At 37.9% G+C, this 21424-nt stretch overlaps 2 protein-coding genes across 11 annotated transcripts in view; both read right to left on the reverse strand.

The window, feature by feature from the left end:
* Positions 1-15080, reverse strand: part of kcnh5b (potassium voltage-gated channel, subfamily H (eag-related), member 5b) — a 187471-nt gene extending 172391 nt beyond the window's left edge. For 2 of the 4 annotated variants that reach the window (XM_088087521.1, XM_088087520.1), the window contains exons 1-4: positions 14802-15080; positions 13136-13254; positions 12985-13040; positions 3846-3875 (exon numbers count right to left, since the gene is read on the reverse strand). The gene's annotated coding sequence lies outside the window, so the exon portion shown is untranslated. The remainder of the gene's footprint in view (positions 1-3845; positions 3876-12984; positions 13041-13135; positions 13255-14801) is intronic. The other 2 variants (XM_088087522.1, XM_088087523.1) reach the window with 2 other exon arrangements.
* Positions 15081-16487: 1407 nt separating this feature from the next.
* Positions 16488-21424, reverse strand: part of ppp2r5eb (protein phosphatase 2, regulatory subunit B', epsilon isoform b) — a 61826-nt gene continuing 56889 nt past the window's right edge. For all 7 annotated transcript variants that reach the window (XM_042500158.2, XM_042500157.2, XM_042500155.2 and 4 more), the window contains one exon: positions 16488-20092. In XM_042500158.2, the coding sequence (XP_042356092.1) occupies positions 19993-20092 (100 nt within the window). In that variant the 3' untranslated portion in view covers positions 16488-19992. The remainder of the gene's footprint in view (positions 20093-21424) is intronic.

A 21424-nucleotide genomic window follows, 5' to 3' on the forward strand; every position in this document is an offset into this window, starting at 1 on the left:
ATGACGCCTCTCTCTAACTAAAAAGAAAAAATCCACACACAGCAAACACAACTACGGAAGCTCTAAGCAACTATACTTTCCTATTTTTTTTCCCCAGGATGATGGGATAATTTTCTCAAGATCTCGAGATAATGAACCTGTGTGTTCCCGAGAGAACAACATAATTAATTTGAGATCTAGAGATGGCAAAACAATACCATAAAAGTTGGCTATTCATTGAAAGGACTTGTTTGAAACATCATACAGTGTAGCAACGTCAGAGGTGAAGAAAATCAAACTCCATATCACATGTGGTGGACGGCGCGGTGAATATTTGTGTCCAGTTTTGACAAATTGAGTGAGAGGAGCAGACTGATACACATTGTGAGGTCCCGAGCCATCAAGTTAGCTCAGCAGACAGCAGCTGAAATATTAACATTTATGTTGTAACATTCACTCAATTTGTCTTTAAAATATTTTAGAATAAAAAGTCTGAAAGACCAAAGCAAACTGCTTATATACATTTAGTGTCCAGGGCTTTCATCAGTCATGACATGTCACGTGTGACGGCCCATTACGTTTCATTTTTATCTCAAGATCTAAAATCAATTATGACGTTATCTCGGGAAAACTCAGTTTTGTTATCTTGAGATCTTCAATTAATTATGTCATTATCGCAGTGAAACACTGGTGAAAATTATCTTTCCATCTCTGAAAAATGGAGGAAAATGTATTATTTTATGGTCCCTTAGGGTTTCCACACAAATAAACGGGGCATGCAGGAATAAAACGTAACTTAAAAAAATACATCATTCGAGCCAGAAAAATGGCAATGTTCATCTGTCTGTCTAGGACCTCAGTTCTTAACAACCGAACAACCCCCCAGAGGGCTGATTATAATTATTTTGTGGTTCCTTGATATTTTCCATATTGCAACTATAAGATCAGCTGCTCCAGGACAAGATATCTTAAAAAAAATACTCCCTCGATTTCCATAAAATTTGCCTCTAAATTTTAATGTTTTTGGTTACTGTCTAACCTAAGAAAAGACCAAGTGTGTGTTGAAGTGTGTAATAGCTGGTTTGGTATGATTCAACAGTGAAGGTTTTTGGTGACCTCACCTGGACCATTTAGCAAAAATTCAAAAAATCCACAACACGATATCTTCGATACTATTGCCCAGATTTTTATGAAATCTGCAGTATGTTCATGATCCACAGAGGATGAATCCTAACATTTTTGCGACAGCCAGACTGTTTCTCTAGTGCCCTAATCAGGAAATTTCTGGAATTTTCTAAACATTTCTGCTTATGGAGTATGAATCCACACCTTAGTGACTCGATTACCAAACTTCTTCTGTATTGCCACCATCAGGACAAAATTTCTACGAAACAAACTGGTCCTTGACATGGTATCCTGAAAATGAATGCCCCGTGTTCCCCGTGTTGGGATGTGTATTCATGTTCCCCAGAGGAAGAGTTTGGTGACTTCCTCAATCTCAGGCAAACGAATTGTATTCTCAAAGCCAATGCCCTGCTTGCCATTAAGTTCTCTGTACATTTGTGGTCCTTAGAGGAAGTACAGTAAAGATTTTGGTGACCTCCTCACCCTCAGACAAAAAAATTCTCTGAGACCAATTGATCCTTGAAATCGAATCCTGAAAACCAATGCCCTGGTGGCCGGTAAATCTGATTTTTAATCACGATCCCCAAAGGATAAGTCATGAATCACCATAAAACGTTTTAAAAGTGCAACCATAAGAACAAGACTTCTCCTAAACTAAACTTTACATAATGAGTTATCTGGGGAACTGAATTCCAAATTTCAATAACATTTGCATTAAAGCTCCCAGAGGAATTATCCTCTTACTTTAACTCTGGGAGATACAACATGGTATATTCGAAGCTTATGCCAGGATGTCCATGAAATGTGTTCATACTAGAACATACCTGCAGATATGTGCACTGCAATTACATGCAGACTTCAAGGGATGTGCACGCCACAATCATGTGCAGAGCACAGACCTATATAATGGTGCAGACTTTTTACCAACATAGGTTGTTAACCGCTGAGAAAGGATGAAAAACTAGTGATTTATTTCTGTCATTTAAGCTGCAATTCCACCTTCAGCCAAAATGTGGGTTGCAGTGGCAGAGTGGTGCTGTCCATGTTTTCACTCTGACTCCACGGGCAGAAGAAAAAGCAAGTCAACGTTATTTATGAAGTATTTTTTATACAAAACAGGCATGGGAAGTGGGTGAATCAAGGCCCAAGGATGTGCACCAGGCTCTGAAGCAAATTTTACATTGCGGCCAAAATTGGATTTACATCGTCCGGGTCCGTCACGTGATGCCCACATCCCAGAAAGACTTTCTTCCATTGACTTACATAGGGAAAGGATGCCTGTAAATCAGTGGATAATTTTTTGGGGAACATCAAAACCCCACAAAACGAGTCATTTCACTATCGAGATTTAAGCCATCTAATGTGATAACATTTGGAAAGTCTAAAGAGCTGCAATATTATTTTTTTTAAACTGTCATTCAAGCTAGCGAGGTGCTGAACCAGAGGTCAGTCACTCTGCCAGCAGAAGTTACCCGCTGTGGCACACTCAACGGTGATCGGCCACCTTACGGGCCTGATAATGCAGATGATCTGGGTACTTTCGTACCGCAGAAATAGAGCTTTTTTTTTGCTTCATGTGTTACTGAGCAGCTCTCACAGGAGAGAATGGGGCCCCGCCTCTGTGCTGTATCCTGAGCTTTTTGATACATCCATGGGGTGAATGAGACAAAAGGCTTTGTCATTCTATACTTATGGCGACGGTCAGTGCCCACGTGCAATTACAGATTGATTGAGCAACCCCATTGGGAAGAAAAATGGATGAAGACGTTTTAGACCGATGGATAGACGGAGTTTTCTTCATTTTATGACGGGGATCAGAAGAGGATGAATCCTTCGAACAGTATGACCCTCCTGAACTTTCTCTCGTACAAACATCAGGTCAAAATGTATCCTTGAACAGGCCAATGAAACTGTTCAAAAAACAAATGCCCAGATTTCTCTGAAATTTCATGAAAATATTCATGAGCCCCGGATAAAATCCCAGAAAGGAGTATTAAAACTTTAAAAGCTTTAAAGCATCTGTACAAAATTCCTCACATGTGCATTAGAAATATCAAAATGTAATGGCCGCGGTGGCATTAAATGTACTGGTAGGCCTAATATTTAAGCTCTCGAGAGAATTACTCAATTGATTTTTACTGTGTTAGAGTTTTAGTTTCGGCGCAGATCATCTGCTTTAGCCGCCTGCCTGCGGAGACTTCACAGACTCTTGTCACGTAAAGCCCGATGACAGCGTAAAATACTCTTCACCACCTCCAGGTGCAGAAACCTGAATTTCAGATATACATTACTTCCTCATTTTCTGTAAAATATACGAGCATGTGGTGGTGCTTTTAACAGACCTTTGGATGAGTCACCATCCTGCATTTCTTCCCTCAGTGACAAAGTCGTGGTGCTGAAGGTGAAATCTCTCTAGTTTGAAGATACCGTCACTTTTCTCCCATAAGACGAAATTATACTTCAAGATCAAGTTCTCAAATGAATGACTTGATGAGGTGATAACTAGTTACAGCAGCACAGGAACAAGCCTCAGTTGGTCGGTTGGTAATCAACAACAAAAGCTGCAGACGAAACAAATCTGTTAAGTTTTTCAGGGAGAAGCACAATGAGTCACCCCGTCAGCCACAGTGGGCTATTAACGGCTCCAGTTTCCATGTCAACTGTGTGGCTTGTGTAGGTTTAATGGACATAAGAAAGGTGTATGACAGTAAGGTGAGAATGAGAATGGAGTTGAGACTTACTCTTTTAATGAAGGATGCTTGATATCTCGTCTGTAAGAGAGGACAAGAAAAAAAAATCAATTAAAAGACGTCTAAGAGTTTAAACTGAGATTAAATTACATTACACAGTTTGTCAAAAATGAACTGAAACATGACAGAGACGATATGTGAGGCGACCCAATATGAGATACCCGAAGTAAATTTACATTATATATTTATTCTTTCATATCTATTTTTGCTCAGTCCAGCACCTAGAGGGTCCAAAAAGCTGCTAAACAGCAATAAAGTCGGCATGTTAGAAGTCCTCTCCCCCCGTCACCCTGGGACCTTAGATCGTCTTGTTCGTTTGTTTTTTGGACGTGGAAATGTTGTTTTATTGCATAACATCCATAACAGTGTCCCCTACACTACAGTGAAAACACCATTGACAGAAAACCTCGTCAATGGCGGGGAAAGAGTTAAAAAAAAAAAAAAAAGAGAAAGAAACATTGACGGAAACCCTGCTGCTGACTGATGGCATGTTGTAACTGATCTAGCAGCAGCAGTTTGACACGCAGCATAATGCAGTGTGTGTCGTATCGCCGGAGCGAAACCATGGCAAAACGGGCGAAATCAAAGCAATTTATGCTTATTATTATCTATTCTATTTATCGGCCAAAAAGTTTATTATCTATTAGAATAATTGGTATGACGTCATAAGTCCCATTATCGGGACAATCGTGCATCCCTACTAAAAACATGGTGCCTGTGATGTTTTTCAAAACAACTTGGCATGTCGGGGCTTCAGGACACTTTGATTACTTCGGTCAAGCAGTTTTTAATTTTTTTAAAATATTTAAATTCTGGTCATCATTTGCCTCAATTGTTTGGGAGATGAGTGCAGCATCTTTTCCCCATGAACCACAGGTTTTTGTGGACTATAAAACAACACCTGACTTTCCATCAGCATGAGGGTGAGTAGATAATGACTGAATTTTGATTTTTGGGTGAACTATCCTTCTAAAAAAAGAAAAGTACATGCAAAACGGCTGACTTTTGGTGTTTAGTGTATGACCCCAAGAGAGTTGTTACATGTGCCTTCGAATTTTTGGACATGTAGGTGGAACACACCACTGGGACTATTTTGGTTTTGTCTTTTTTTTTTCTTTTTTTTTTTTTTTTTACCATTTTAGGTGTATGTGCAAAGTTCCTTAGTTTTGGAGCACCTTTAGCCCGTCGAAAATTTGACTCATTTGTCCAAGTATTATTAGTAAATAGAACAATTTGAATAGGCTCCTTCAGGCTCAAAGCAAATTAAATTTATCATGGGACTGGATGGGGTTTTGTGACATCATATGTTTTGAAAGTTACATAAAATGAAATGAGGTGACATGATATGGCAATCGACAGATGAGGGGATGAGTACAATTGAAGAAATGACATAATATAACATAAAAAGAGCATTAAAAGACCTGAAATAAGATGAGACATGGGTCCGCACGTTGCCATAGCGAGACAAGATATATAGATTACCTTTAAAACAGAGGCAAAGCATATTATTCACAGCACAAACGTGATTCATCCTGAGCAGAAACTCAATCACGCAGCCAGAAAACACAAACAGCGGCAACAATTAAAACAAACAAAAAGCATGAAAAAACTCACATGACCGCACCTGTTCATGTGCGTGCAACTGTGCATGAACAAGCTTCGGGATTGATGGGTCAAGAGGTTTTGTGTTGGTGCTCTTCCAACTACAAGTGAGGAAAAAAAAAATCGGACTATTTCAGAAGAGTGAAATCAGGCTTTTAAAACGCTCGGGCCCGCCACCTTAGTCAGGGAGTTAGAGCGGCTGTGCGAGAGGTTTTTACACGATCTGACAGTCTGTTTCGCAGCATGGTGCATTAAGTCGTGTTAAATATTTAGCTGCGCTGCCTTGAAACAGGCAAAATGGATGTTTAGAGTCCTCGGTGGATTTCCAAGGTCTTCTGGCCTCCCAGTTTCTCTCCTAATAAACAAGCCGAGCTCTGTCGCAGCATCTGCTATACGTTTACTGGGATTAATTAACTCCACAGACGCACACGTGATGAAAAGTGATACATGAAAAGGTCCCAACTGAATATTTATGAGACTGTAAACATGCATATGAGACCAATTTTAGGCTTTTTTAAATCTTTTTTTTCCTGCAAAATCGACAAGAGAAGATGTGTTAAAATCATCCCTGACCAAATTTAAAAACAGATTGCCACAAATTAATATAAATTAACGAAGCCTGTAGGGTGGCTCAGTTTTCCGATCTAAAAATACAGCTGCCTTATAAATCACAAGCTGCTGCAGTTACAAAACTTCACACCCCAAATAACTGAGGTGATTTTGAGCACATTGGCTTAATCTCAAATTAAAAGCATGAAAGGCAATGGACAGTTTTACAAGAAACTACCCAAAACTAGCAAGAAGTCAAAAAATTACCCAAAATTAGCACACAAATAAAGGAAAAAGAAATGGTTAAAAACAATTTTTAAACATATAATTATAATTAGATATTTTTTTATATTTATTTCTGTCTTATTTATTTATTTACTTATTTATTACTAATTTTCAGTTCATTTTCTTGTCAGCTTTTTCTAATTTCTTTTGCTTGTTGGTTCGCTCAAAAGAAATCAAATAACTTTGCTCAGGTTTCAACGTTTAAATTCTTGTGCAAACGTAACAGGAAACCTGTCGATCCAGGTTTCAAAGGGTTAAACCTCCAGGAAAAACTAATAACAATTATAAAAAATAAAATAAAAACTAAACAGAAGGAAGTGCGTGAAATCTGAACTCAAACTGTTGATGAATGTTTTGTGGAATTTGTGTTTTTTCTATCACATTTCATTTTCAACCCATGGTTATAAAACCAAAGAAACAATGAGAATTACAGGCTGCTGGGATTATTGTTTTTCTTATAATAAAACGTGTTTGTTTCTGGTGCAGAATCGGCTCAGACGTGCTGTTTGCAAATGTGTGGGAGAGTGTAATGACTCTGTCTCCTCACATCTGTGAACCTCCTCTCGCTAATAACCTAATATCACACTGATGAAACGTGTAGGAGGAAATCTTAATCATCTGTTTGTGTCGACGGATATAAACATGCGGGGCACTGATATTAGATAAGAGGAATCATAATTTAAATGATATTAGTACTAACTTTATTTTAGCAATATTTTGATGACTCGGCTCATTGAGGAGGTAAGTTTGAAGGGAAATTATGCCCATATTCAAAATTCATACATGTTATTCTTACGGTCTAAGATGGTCCAAAACCCTGTCCCAAAGACTACAGGAAAACTCAAATTTGTGATTTCTATTACATAACAAGTTTGAGACTTACTTCTCTGGTTTCTAGCTTTTAGAAAGACATGCCACAGAAGTTTGATGACAACATTTTCATCAAATCACAATGTCTTTTTAGGTGTCTTTTTGTATTGGAGATTACTTCCGGTTTCCTAAACTTTCGTTTGATACAATTTTTAACGCAGGTGATGTAGACTGATGATGAATTTTAATACAAAGTATTTCGGTATAAAGAATCTTCATACCATGTTTTTATCAGCTGATATTTGTTTAACCCTTTAACTCCTGGGTCCACATCAGTTTTCTTGTGTTACATTATGACGCCTTTCATAAGCGTTTAAACCACTGACACTTGAGAAAATTGGTTTGATTTTTATTGAAACTGGAAAAATTTAATAAGCAACTTGTAATGTTCCACAAATTGCAAAAAATATATAAAAATTGACAAAAAAATGATATGAATGGAGGGGTTGGGCAGATATAACAAAATAAACTACAGAATTCTTAGAAATATATATTTGAAATTATGTTAAAATTTTATCCTGCTTATTTTCAGGTAATTTTACTTTAACTAGTTACTAATTTCTTGCTAATTTTTGGTCCCTCTCCTGTTTCACTGCCCATTGCCTTCCTGCCTTGTTTTTGAAAGAAATCAAGACAATTTGTTCAGGTTTCAAAGGGTTAATGTTTTACAATATGACCTAAATTTCACTGTTTTCTTTCCGTTTGTATTTCTTCTATGTAATTTATTGAATTGTTGCTTGTCAACAGCTCTGAACCCAGTTTGTGGATCTTAATGTTGGTGCTCCAAACCTCCCAGAACGTCCCCTGATCCAAAAAAAAAGCTCAGTAAATATAAAATATGGAACCAGTCGCAGCAACAGGAGAGCTTTTATAAGGCGACATGTGCCGCTGGCATCAGAGGAGTCGGGTCCTTCTGTTACATGCACACATTAACGCGGCTCTGTTGTGTTTCACAGATTCATAGCTGCAAGTTTGTGTGTGAGTGTGTGTGTGTGTGTGTGTTAGTGTGTGTGTGTGTAAACATATAAACAATAGTTTGAATCAAACATACTGTATATGATTCAAATGATTCAAACAACTTCAGCAGCCCACATGACTGAAAATCCAACAATAATTTCTGTCTCTAGTTTCTGGATAAAACATGGTATCATTTTGGAGAAACAGGCAGAAACAGGTTTATTTTTCTTTAAGAAAAAAAGAAAGAAAAACAAAATATCCAAAATTACTAATAAGAAAGTTAAAAATGCCATGTTTTATTTATTATTATTTATTTATTTTTATTTTTTTATTTATATATAAATTTACTGTTATGTTACATAAATGTGATTTAATTAATTACACAAATCACCAAAAAATTATAATTAAAAAAAACACTCACCAAAAATTACTTATTTTACTGGAAGAAAAAAATACCCCAAACTTTTAAATAAAGCATACCTTTCGAACCTGTCGGAAAAAAAAAATACAAAAAATCTAAGAAAGTTTAAGTTTTCCATGTACATCGCAAAAATTTGTTTTTTTAAAAGAATAAACTAAAAAACTTGTGGGCTTGGAGGGCATGTTTTCTTTAAAAAAATGGTGATTCTTTATAAATTCACTGTTATGTTACATTAATGTAATTTCATTTATTACACACAACACATTTCCATGATTTTAACAAAACTTTCATTACTATTTACTAGTTTGATGACTTTTCCAGGCCTGGAAAATGTGATCATGAAATCCCATGACTTTACCAGGATTTCAATGACTGTGGGAACCCTGGTGTGTGTGTGTGTGTGTGTGTGTGTGTGCGTGCGTGCGTGCGTGCGTGCGTGCGTGTGTGTGTGTGTGTGTGTGTGGGCTCGGCACTCCTCCAGCATTATTTATGACAGGGGAGTGGGAGGTTTTTATACGTTTTAATAGCGTCTTCATTGACTACAAGAGAGAAAGAGAAGCTTTTATCTCATTCATGTTACAGTGAAACAAACATGACTTTTTTGGATCTCATTAACATTAGAAAAAGGTTCCTTTTATGAAACGTATGTCCTCGGTGGATTGATGGTAAAATCCCTATAGGCGCTGCATTACCACATCACAGAGAGCTAACGTGGATTGAACTCTTGGCTGCGTCTCTTGTTTTTATATCGAGAATCACAAAACGGCAAAGATTAGCCCGAGGCAATATGGCATTAAGAGGCTTACATTAATATACATGCATTCATTACTGCACGGGGATTAAGGTGCAGGAGGACGGAGGCAGAGAGAGGGAGGCTGAGTGACACCACAGAAGAAGAAGAAGGGAGAGAAATGATTGTGTAATGATTTTGGTGAGAGGAGACGAGAGGCAAGGAAAGAAGAGGAGGTTAGAGGAGTGGAGGAAACAAGGAGTGAAAGAACAAAAATGACTGGAGAGGGAGAAAAAAGGGGGAAGAAAGAAAAGGAAAAAGAAATGAAACAATGAAAGGAGAGGAAAAAAGGAGAGTTCAGAGGAGTGGAGAAAAGGAGGAGGTGAGGGAGAGAAAAAACGAGGAGGAATAAAGGAGAGAAGAGAAGAAAAACAAGGAAAGAAGATAAAAGAAAGAGGAGAGGAGACATGAGCATCAGAGAAAACACTGAGAAGGAAATGAGGAGAGAGGAGAGGAGAGGAAATGAGGAGAGAGGAGAGGAGAGGAGAGGAGAGGAGAGGATAGGAGAGGAGAGAAGAGGAGAGGAGAGGAGAGGAGAGGAGAGGAGAGGAGAGGATAGGAGAGGAGAGAAGAGGAGAGGAGAGGAGAGGGGAGGAGAGGAGACAAGGAGATGAGTGGAGAGGAGAGGAAACAAGGAGAGAACAGACAAGGTGAGAAGAAAGAGAAGAGAAAAGAGGGCATGAAAGGAAAGGAGTGGAAAGGAGGAGGAAACAGTGAGAGAAAAAAGAGAAAAGGAGAAGAAAAGAAGGATGAAATGAGGATAGTAGGAATGACAAGGACAGGCAAGTAGAAAACAAGGAAAGGAAAGAGGGAAACCACATAGGAGCTTAAGAAAAAGCAGAGGGAGGAGAGGAGGAGAAGAAAAGATTAGAAAAAAGGAATTAAGGAGAAATGAGGAGGAAAACTAGGAGAGAGGAGACGAGGAAGAAAAAAAAGAAGACAGACACTTTATTGATCCAAAGGGAAATTTAGATGAAAAAAGGAGAAAACAAGAAACAAGGACAACAGGAGACAAGAAAAATGAAAAAGATTAAGAGGACATGGAGGTGAAATGAGGAGAATAATAGACGAGGTACAAAAAAGAAAAGATGAACAGCAAGAAGGAGACAAGGACAATGAAGAAAAGAGGGAACAAGTAGGAGATAAGGAGACAAGACAGGGAAGGAGAGGAGAGGAGGAGAGGAAAAGAAGAGAAGGAATGAAGGAGAGATGACAAGTTGAAACAAGGAGAGAGAGGAGAGAAAATAAAGAACAGAGCAAAAGCAGAGGGGACAGTGACATAAGGAGGAGAAAGAAGGAGAGAATATGAGAAAAAAGAGGAGAGTGGAGAATAGATGGGAAAAGAAGGGAAGGAGTAAACAACAGGATAGGAGAAAAACAAGAAGAAAGAAAATGAGAGAAATGGAGGGATGAAGAAATAAATACTGATGTGAAAGAGAAGAGAGACAAAAAGAGAAAGAAATGTAGAAAACAGAAAAGGGAAAAGATAGTAGATAGGAGGAGGAGGACAAGGAGGAGGAGGAGGAGGAGGAGGGCTGTAATGACTTGGCAGCAGCAGAGAAAGAGGAGAAGAGCTGCAGACAGGAGGAGGAGGAGCAGAGGATGATTTCTCTCCTTGTTTTAGTGAAGGAGCGTCAGAAACAGAAGGAGGGGAACTCTGTGAACTCCAAAATAAAAGCGTGAGGAGCGTGACAGAGACGACATGACTCAGCCTCGACAAAATATAATAACCAGTCGCTGTGACTCCTTCGGCGAGGAGACCGACTTCTGCAGGAGAAAAACAACAACATTAACCCTCAGGGACTGTTTGAAACATTTTACGCACTTCTCATTCTTCTTTTTTATATAAATATATAACTGTGGCTGTGTTCATGCATACAGCAGGACATGCATACACATTTCTGCAATGTCATGTATTTTTGTTTAATCTGTGAATTTCCAGCTCAGCACAAAAAGTCGAAAACACACTTTTGTAAACAAAATTGTTACATTCATACTATTAAGTGCAAAAAAATGCTCCATTGAAACCCATTCAAACTGCAGTTTTTGATCCCACAGCCATCAAAGCATAAAAACACGCATTGTGTCATTTCTGCAGGTCATTCTTTAAATTTTATTATCTATTTTTTTTTTTACCATATTCTGCATATGTATGTTGTTCTACTTCTATGCATCTTAATGGAAATATTCACTTTTTGTCTTTTTTTCACCATAGCTGTTATTGATTGTGTGGAACCTTGATATCTCCTTTTCTCTTCTTTTTCTCTACTAAAAGCCGAACTAGGGACTGGAGTTGGAAACTAGCAAAAGCTATAATCTCTATATGTGAAATATCAGTTAATATCAGTTAGCGGAAGTTATACTGTTTGTATTTATATGGAGAAAATACGTGTTATTTCCACTGGGTGCGCTGTCAGCATAAATGTTGCTGCGTATCATTGGCATATCCCATGCACTTTCTTTCTATGTTTTTTAAGACATAAAGCTAATTTGCTCAGGTCTCAAAGGGTTAAAAAAAATAGTTTTACAGTGCAACAGTGCACAAACGCTTATTGATTCAATTGTGCCATTTAAATCCCCAAAATAGTAGCATGTGAAGAGGAGAAACAGCAGCAGGTGTGGATTAATATCCTCCATCTTCAGTGTGTCGACAAATATCAAACATTGACATTAACGTGCGGCGTTAAACACGCCTCTTGTTTTATGCAGTTAAACTGTGAAAACTTGTGTTTTCAGATTTTTAACAGCATTTCACCGAACCTCTGGGAACGAAAATCACTCAACTTCAGCCAGGACGCTGACATTTTTGTCTCAAAGTGCAAACGTGACAGAACAGAAGGAGCTCCTCGTTTGTTAGTCGGATTCACATCTGCTTCTCGTCTTTATGCTAAGCTAGGCTAATTCATCCCCCTCTGACTGAAAACCAATTTCCAAAATGTGAAGATATTCCTTTAAGACAGCCGATAATAGTGATTGCACCAGATCAACTGAAGTCGGCAGATAAGTGACGCCATGCTGACCTGCTGACGGCGAGCTGAGGACGTATGAACCACAGTGAAAAGCTAAATGCACAGGTCTGTAAATAAAGGGGCGGGTGGGCAGCGTCGGGGTGTAATCAGCTGAATTATCGGCGCTGTGGGTTAATTAACGATGCCAGTGCTCTCAGCATGTCACCGCCTTTGTTATGAAGAGCTCGGAGCCAAACGTGTGCAGAGGCGTTGAGAAGCTTCCAGTAATTACACCTGGACCAGAGTCTTCTTCGCTGCGAGCTGTCAAGATTTGTTGGGTTTAATTAGATAAATGGTGACCAGCACACCTCCACCCCACACTCCTAACTACAGTCCACGCTGTCTCCTGTGCTTTGCAACACCAACACAAGACCCCGACTGCAGTGACTCGCCAAAATAAAACGATTAAACTCGCCGATCAGCTCCGACAAGCTGCCGATTTTTCATTTTTGTCTCAATGCACCATATGACATTTCAAATTCAGCAAACTGGACTTTCTGCTTTAATTTGAGGGTGTTTGCATCCATGTTATGTTATTATCAAAAGGTAAGTTTAGTATTTTTCATCCTGGACTGTTTTTCCAATGTTTGCATATCGAAGTGACTAATGGAAACAACTTTTGGAAACTGGGGATGCTCGTTAGCTCACCTGATACAGAGGCTGTGTCCTCACTGCAGCGGTCTCCTTGTATGTCATCAGCTGTCCTATCATAATAAAGACAAAAAGTATCTTTAAAAAAAACAAAACTTTGAATTTGGTCCAGTACTGACTGAACAAAACATAGAAATGACAAATTCACCATATTTTAAAAATTAAAACTTTAAATGTTATTTTTTTTCCCTGTAGGTGGCCAGTGTTTTCCACGTTGAGACACCAAAAACGCACTGAATCTTTGATCTTTGATTACAAGGAAATTCCCTGAAAATAAGCAAAAAGAGAGAGAGACAAGAAAACTACCTTTAGAAAGAGCAAAAAATAATTAATAATTAAAAAAATGGAATTTTGTCATATATCTAATAAGCTCCCCACAGATCATTTTCAAGCCGTTTTCTCGTCACATTTTACTATTATTTTTCTGCAATTTTCTGAACATTTTTTGAGAAGTTCCTTTCATGTTTTAAAAACAAATCAAACCAATTTTCAAAAGTCCCATAGGTATAAATACCTGTGAAAGGCACCTGAACGCAGCACAACAAAACTGCTGTCGATCCAGGTTCTAAAGGGTTAATAGCAAATGTGATCCAACACAAATGTATATGTAGGTAACATCATCTGAATCAAAGTAGCTATAATTATATACTTTATTTCCAAAAACTCAGGAGTCAGTGCAGCAAACAATCTTTATCTTTACAAATCTCACTTCTCTGAGAAAATAAAGCAAAGTTTCGTTTAATTTCTATTGTTTTTACCAACATTTGACACATCATGTGCAAACGGGTCTGATCTGCGGGTCTTTGCTGACCTCTGGTGGCAGAATCAGGAGCTGCACTCTGTATTTACATTCAACGCACAGAAGAGGACTGTGTTTAACCCTTTGAAACCTAGATAAACATCACAGTTTCTGTGTTGCATTCAGGTGCCCTCACAAGCATTTAAATCCTCAAACTTTCCTCTAGCCCCTTAAAACCCAATCAACTTTAAAAAAAGAAAAAGAAAATACTACAAAAAATGCCCTATTCTCTGAATTTGCAATATCATAATTTTTTTTTTTTTTTTGCATTAACGAGGTTATTAATTCAGAGAAACAAGCGGGGAAAAAATCCTGGCGACAAAACATTTATTTCACTTTATTATTATTATTATTATTATTATCATTCGGAAAACATGGGAAAGCTATTTGGTAAGAAATGTTACACAAATCGCAGGAAATCAGTGTTTTTTTCTAGGTTAAATGCCCATAAAACTACATTTATAATAATCAAATTTATAAAATGACATCGTTTTAAATAAGTATTACTATTTTGAGCACTTAATCTTTTGCCATGTTTTTGAAAGAAAAAAATAGGTATTTTTTTAGGTTTCAAATGGTTAACATTCAATCAGCTTTAAATAAGAAATACTACCAAAAAAATCTGAATTTTGATTGATTTGGTAGTATACACAATTAAAATAATAATAATTTCAGGAGTTAAGTGTCTGTAGTTGGCTTTAACACTTTTAATAATATTGAAAGAAAACGTTTTGGGGGATTTTACGACTGAATTTTCCTAAAATCCAACGTCTTGTTTTACGACTATATCATCTAGCATGTCATGATTTTATTTTATTTTATTTTATTTTATTTATTTTTGTGCTGGCTTTAGAGCGAAATGTACGTATCAAACAGCAGCAACATCAGTAGTGGCTCTGATAATGACTAAAAAGCCAAATACTACTAAAATACCTGCTATAACACCATAAATACCCAAACTTGCTGTAGCATTGCACATTTAGTATATTCAGTTTAGGTTACGGCAGAAACTCACTTCCTGAAGACTTCAGTGTCTCTGTGGCCAGTTTCGACTCCGGTTTTCACCAAAAAAAAAGCATCAAAACATTCACAGAAACTTCTCCTGCAGTAAAATCCACTCCGCCTCTGTCCAGCTGTACAATCTGCATCTTCAAAACACTAATGTTTTCCAAAAAACTAGGTATAAAAACTCGCGCGGTTTCTTCAAACCGCCAAACACGGCCCTGCAGAGCTCATTAACACACCTGGCTGATCGTTAGTCCCGCCCCCCTCCTGCTCCCTCATTGGTCACGATGTTTGAATTTGACCCAATCACAGCTCACAAAGTAAAGATGTCACTTTTAAAGTCTCTTAACCCTTTGAAAACTGAGCAAAATGGCTTGATTCCTTACAAAAAAGTAAAACATTAGCACAGAGGAAAAAAACACAAATGTAAAAAGAACAGCAAATGACCTGAAAAAAGCCAAAATAAAAATAAATAATAAAATGTATTATAATAACAATGATAATGATAAAAATAATAATAATAATAAAAAGAATAAGAAAAATAATAATCAAAATAATAAAAAATAGAAATAATAATATTATTTATAAATATAATTTCCTAGACATTTTCTTCTTTCTTTTTTTAAACAAAATTTTCAGGTAATTTTCTTTTAGTAATATCTAGCAATTTGCAGAACATTTCTGCCAATTTGCTTTTAAAAAATGCCTTAAAAAATGAAAAAATCAAATAAAAACAATTCGCTCAGGTTTCAAATGTTTAAATGCTCATGAAAGGCGTCCAAATACAGCACAGGAAACCTGATGACAACACAGGTTTTAAAGGGTTAAAGATGTACAGGAAAACATTTTGTAGAAGACCGTGCAAACCCTGTAAGTGTCTCTCTGTTAATTTTAGTGCTTTATCAATAATAATGATCGCATTTTTTCCTATTTTACGAAGTATATTTTTAAAAAATGTAGGCGAGTTACTGCTTTTTTTAAACTCATCTTTTTTACTATGTTCCAAATGTTTAGCTCTTAATTTCATTCTGTTTCAGTATTTATTTATTGTTTTTACCATAAAACACTTTGCGTTTTAAAAGGTGCTATAACAATAATATTAAATTTATTATTATTATTATTAATGGTGTTATGTCCCCTTTTGTGTTGCAGAGCTGTTGGTGTCTGGAATTGGTCCAGATTGCCTGTGTAGATTTTCGTTTCTGGTTTTTTTTTCTGTTTTTAACTGTTTTGCAAAAGTTTAATAAAAAAAAAATGTTTGAAAAAAATGTACAAGTGCTACTGTCTGTTCACAAGGACAAATATCCCGTTTAAATAACATTAATGGAAGGCTTAGCATATTCTCTTTTGATTTATAAAAAATACATGAATAAAACAGTTTACTCTAAAAACCCGTGAAGGCCTCATTTCTTTTCTCACAAAGATTTAAAAAATCAGGAATCAACAGGGGAACCGATAAAGACCCAAACCGATTAACCAGAATCTACAGTGGCATTGCTATCAATAACATATCGACAATTTCCACGCTCAATTTTTCCCTCTCACATATTCACACTCACACACGCACACACACACACACACACACACACACACACACACACACACACACACACACACACATACACACACACACACACACACGCACACGCACACACACCCTGTGAACCCAGTAAATAAAGCAATCCAGCATCTGGGCTTTATCACAAAACAGGTTTAATTTAATATCTCTTTATTTTTTAAAATAATTAAACATTTGTATTTCTCCAACCCTTTTTTATCTTTTTTTTTCTTTTTTTTTTCAGTTTTTAAATCATATTATATCCGGGCCGTTCTAAAGCACACATTAATTCTGCGAGGGAGGAGGGGGAGGTTCACCGTCACACTCCCAACAAAGTGGTCTGCTCCATGCCTTCCCTCTCGACTCCCCTCCTCCTCCTCCCTCCCTCTGACCCCTGACTCCTGCCTACCTGCCCTCACCTCACCCCCTCCCTCCCTCCCTCCCTCCCTCCCCAACTAAAAAAAATATATCCAATGGTCAAAAGAAACTTCATCAAAATATCCAAAATGAGATAAAAACCAAGAGAAGAGGGAGGAGTGAGAGACAGAAAAGAAAAAACAGACTAAAAGGGGGGAAACACTATCATAAATACCAGGAAGTCTTGTTCCATAATACCTCTTTATATACTGGATACTCCTCTCCACAGTTTCCTAAGCAAAAACATAGGCTAAATTACTACAAGATACAAGATTATCAGTGTACTGCATTCAATAACAATGTACAGGGTTGTCTTTTTCTGTTGTTGTAATACTGTGAAGTCAACGCGGCGCCCCGGTGGGCGGAGGGAGGGTGGGTCGGGGAGGTGAGGTGAGGCAGGGGCGCTCGTCTTTTTCACAACAGGAGGATTTTTTTGGCGCTCCTCTGAAGACTTTTTTTGATGTTTTTGTTTGAAAGTCCCCGTTATGGCCGGAGGGTACCAGTGCCAGACTGATACCAGGGACACCTGGTACGGCAGGAGAGGAGACGAGGGAGGAAGGGGTCAAAGGTTAAAAAAATAGAAAAGAAGAAGATGGAGGGAAGGAGATAATCAAGTGATGAAGAAGTAGTCCATTGTTTTGGAGAAGAGGAGGAAATGGCGAGTGCGTTTACATGCGGCGCTCTGGTTTTTTATATTCTGGTTTATATGAAGCCACATCACCACACAGGTCACAAAAGAAGGTAAAAATAAACGACAGTAAACAGGATTTGGAATTAGCAGGATGTGAGCTCATCCGAGCAACAGCAAAACAGGAAATGACACTCGACCGTTCTTTGAAAAATTAAAAGTATCTGAGGTGACGTCATACAGGCGGTTTTTTTTCCTCAGGGGAAAAAAATGATGTTAAATGTGACATTAATTTAATCATCTGTACACTAATGCCACAAGACATAATTATTTTTATTATTGATTATTATGATTGATCTGCCATTTATTTTCATGATTAATAGTTTACTTTATAAAATGTCAAAAATACACAAAACAATTTACAAAAGCCGAAGATGATGTATTAAAATTGCTTCTTTCATTAAAGTAACGGTCCAAAACCTTAAGACTCAACATTTACGATGATAATTAACAAAGAAAAGCAACAAATTCTCACTTTTAAGATGCTGGAAACAGCAGATGTTTGATATTTTTGTTTAAAAAGTGATTAATTACATTAAAATGACTTCCTATTGCATCTCTACTGGGCATTTAATATAATTGTTTTTTTTGTCATTTGTTAAATAATCATCATTGTAATCACGGCATATGTATTTTTGCATCATGCCGACTTTCTGTGTGCTGTTTCGTCGTGTCACTCTTTATACGACCACCAGATGGCACCAAAGTAAAAGGGGAAAAAAACCTCCAAACCTGCACATTTAGGTAAAAATTATTTTCATGATTTGAAAGTCAGATTGTGATTTATAATGAACATTTATTCAAAACTCTTTCAGTGTATTAACATTTCTCTCAATTCAAAGTATAGTCATCATGTTTGTGGCGGAGTCCGCCACACTGCTCACAATTCAATGATTTCACAAACTCTTAATTTAACGATTATTTTATCTAAATGATGAAAGATTTTGCCTTTCACTGATTTTTTTCACTGTTAATGCAAACCGAACTTGAGCGATACTATGCAGGGTTGTAGGTTACTGTTTGAAAATGCGCCAGCGTAGAAAAGTAGATAAAATTCACCCCCAGATTCACTCTCGCTTTGTGTTTCACCTCGTTATATTTGCAATTTTCGGCATTGTGTTTCTTGGATGCCCTCAGCTTACAGTCCGGCATCTGGTCGCCACTTGTTTTTTTCTTTTAAAGCCCCGGCCTCATCTGAACGCTGTGGGGTTACACGCCCATAAACGCCCCAAACTCAGAAAATAAAGAAAACAAAGGCAGAGTTTCTGCTGAAAAGTACATTTTCTTCCATTGAGAGTGGTTCATAAGTGCTGAATGAGGGATTACTTCAGATAGTTTTTTTGGAAAATCCTGCATAGTTAATGTTTAACCTACTACGGGCTTTAAGAGTGAAAAAGCAACAGAAAATGCCGTCACTGAGGTTCAAGAGGAGCTTGTGGTCAAAAACTTGTGACTTTAAACCCAACTTTGGGGCAAAAACACAAACAATAAAACAAAAGAGCGAGCTGAATTTCCTTTTTACTTCTGCTGCCTTCTGACTCAAAGACATCATTTGTTTTTCAGTATTTTAACATTGCAACACGAATCTCGAGGCCAACGATTGTGTATTTTAAAGGTGGAAAAGGCAAATATGGAACTGAGAATTAGAAAAAATTATACTGAACACAAGACTTAACACTCGTACAGTTAAATCTTCCATGAACACGCATGTAAACGCACTCAAAGAGGAGACGGTTTGTTTTTACTGTTGTTTTTAAAATGAGATTTTGTTCATTTTTTTCCCATTAAAAACAGGAACCTGTAGACAGGTGGGCGGGGCCAGAGAGGAACCTTAAGGAGGGAGGGGGGGGGATCCATAATCAGTCCAGACGTCCCACACGGGGACAAAAATGACAGATGCACCATTAGAGAGGAGGAAGGGAGGGAACAGAAAGATGGAGGCAACGAGAGGAGAAGCAAAGAGGAGAACCAGGAAAATAAAAATTACACACGGGACTGTACTGAAGAAGAAGAGTGGGATGAAGAGTTAAAATCAATCTATCTTCTCTTTTTTTTGTTGTTTTTTGTTTTCCAAGAGTTCGTTTCACGTCCTACAGTCCAAAAGTTGTTTTTTTTGTTTAATTCCCCCTCCCACACAAGTCATTTTCTCATTTTCTATTTTTTTCTTCCTTTTTTTTATTATTATTATTGTTTTGTTTTTCCGTTTTGCAATAATATCAGCTTAAGGGAAAAAAAAAGAAAAAAATAATTATTTACAGTGCTGTTGAAATAATGAAAACAGACGTGATGAATCTACTGTAAAGTAAGTCGCACAAACACAGGAGGAAAAAAAAACATAAGAAAAAAAAAACAATTAAGAAACCAGCGGCCGCTCCGTGTTGATCCAGAGACGATGGCCTGTATCGGGGATTTCTCGGAGCTCTGGGCAGACATGGCTGATGTGGAGGAGGGGGGAGTCGGGGTAAGGATGGAGGGGAAGGGGAGTCACAGGGGGAGAAGAGGGGGGAGAGGGCAGAGGGGAGCGCGGCGCTGTCTTCGTTAAGTTGGGATGATCCCGTCGCTCCTAAGGCCCCGCTTCAGCTCCAAGTCCTCCAGCTTCTTCCAGAGCTCCTCCCGCTCCTTCTCCTTCTTCTTCTCACTGCACAAAAAACATAAAAAATGTGTGTTTGAGATGCTGCAGCCCGGTTTACAAACAGGAAACTGTTCCCACACCTCTGACCTGTTCACTGACAGAACCACATCCACGAAAAGAGGCAACAAGTGCGGAGGGGATCAGCGCAGCTCAATGTCCTGTTTATAAACCCGACGTGTCTTAAAGGGACATTTTCTTTGCCGGACATGAACGATCTAAGAGTCTACAGTCTCTTGCGATGTGATCTCATTAACTGTGTCTGTCGCTGCTTTTAGATTTGTTTTTATATTGTAAAAGCCTTGTATTTTTCTGTTTTAATCATTGTTATGCATGTACGTCAGCACCATTTAAAATGAGGGTCCACCCTCAATGTGTTTTCAGAAGCTTTGAAAGATCTGTAAGATTTCAGCAGTATGGTTACGAATAATGCAGTATTGACAACATTTTTCTCCTTCATATTTGTAATGATAGGAGGAGACGGAAACATCAAGGAGCACGTATGCTGCTGCCAAAGCCCGACCAACCTGGCCTGCATATTTTCTGTCCAGGCTGTGTGTGGGGCAACTTTGTGCAGGTGCGGTGAGGAAAATAAAGGTACTGATTTTGAAAAAATTACCTCGTGGCTCTGCTGTAATTACGCGAGAGCCTGAGCAAAAGTTTCCAACATCTAAAAAATTCTTATGAACGTCAGACAGCCGTTCAGGAGCAGTTGATTCAGCTGTGATGGGTCCTCTCTTCTCCCTGTGCACTGCACACCAAACAACTCCCATGGGAGCTGAAATTCAGTCCATCTCTAACCATGTTTAGATGAGAACGGCTCTACTATAAACAAAAAAGTCTTTCCTTCGTGTTCAAAAAAAAAAAAAAAAAAATCCACATTCATATGATCCCGTTGTAATAATGCCCCAGTGCTCATGTGAAGAGAGACCGTACGCTTCACAGATAACGGAGGATAAGGGAGGTGAAGGAGAGACGGCATCCCGACCCCCGACAGTTTCAGCTTGTGCCACGGAGCTTCAGTGTTAGGTGAGAGAGAGCCCGGTGAGCCTCAGTCTGTTAGTCAGCAGTTGTGGCACTTTATAGCTTTAACAGTTTAAAAAAATAACTAAAAACCCGACAGTTACGTAATACAATAATCTGTTTCCATTGTTCAAAATGACTCTTAAATTTGTGTGTCCTCATTATGAAAGTGTGACAGGCACAACTGCAGTATCACAAACACGGAAATGGTATTCATCCTCAGCATAAAAAAAAGGAATATCCGAATGCCTACAATAAAAACTAATTAAATACCCACTTAACGAATACTCAAACAGCCAAATATTTGGATCCAGCCCT

This window comes from Plectropomus leopardus, chromosome 14, assembly GCF_026936395.1.
Source record: "Plectropomus leopardus strain MGB_pleo_1.0 chromosome 14, ASM2693639v1, whole genome shotgun sequence".
Lineage (NCBI taxonomy): Eukaryota > Metazoa > Chordata > Actinopteri > Perciformes > Serranidae > Plectropomus > Plectropomus leopardus.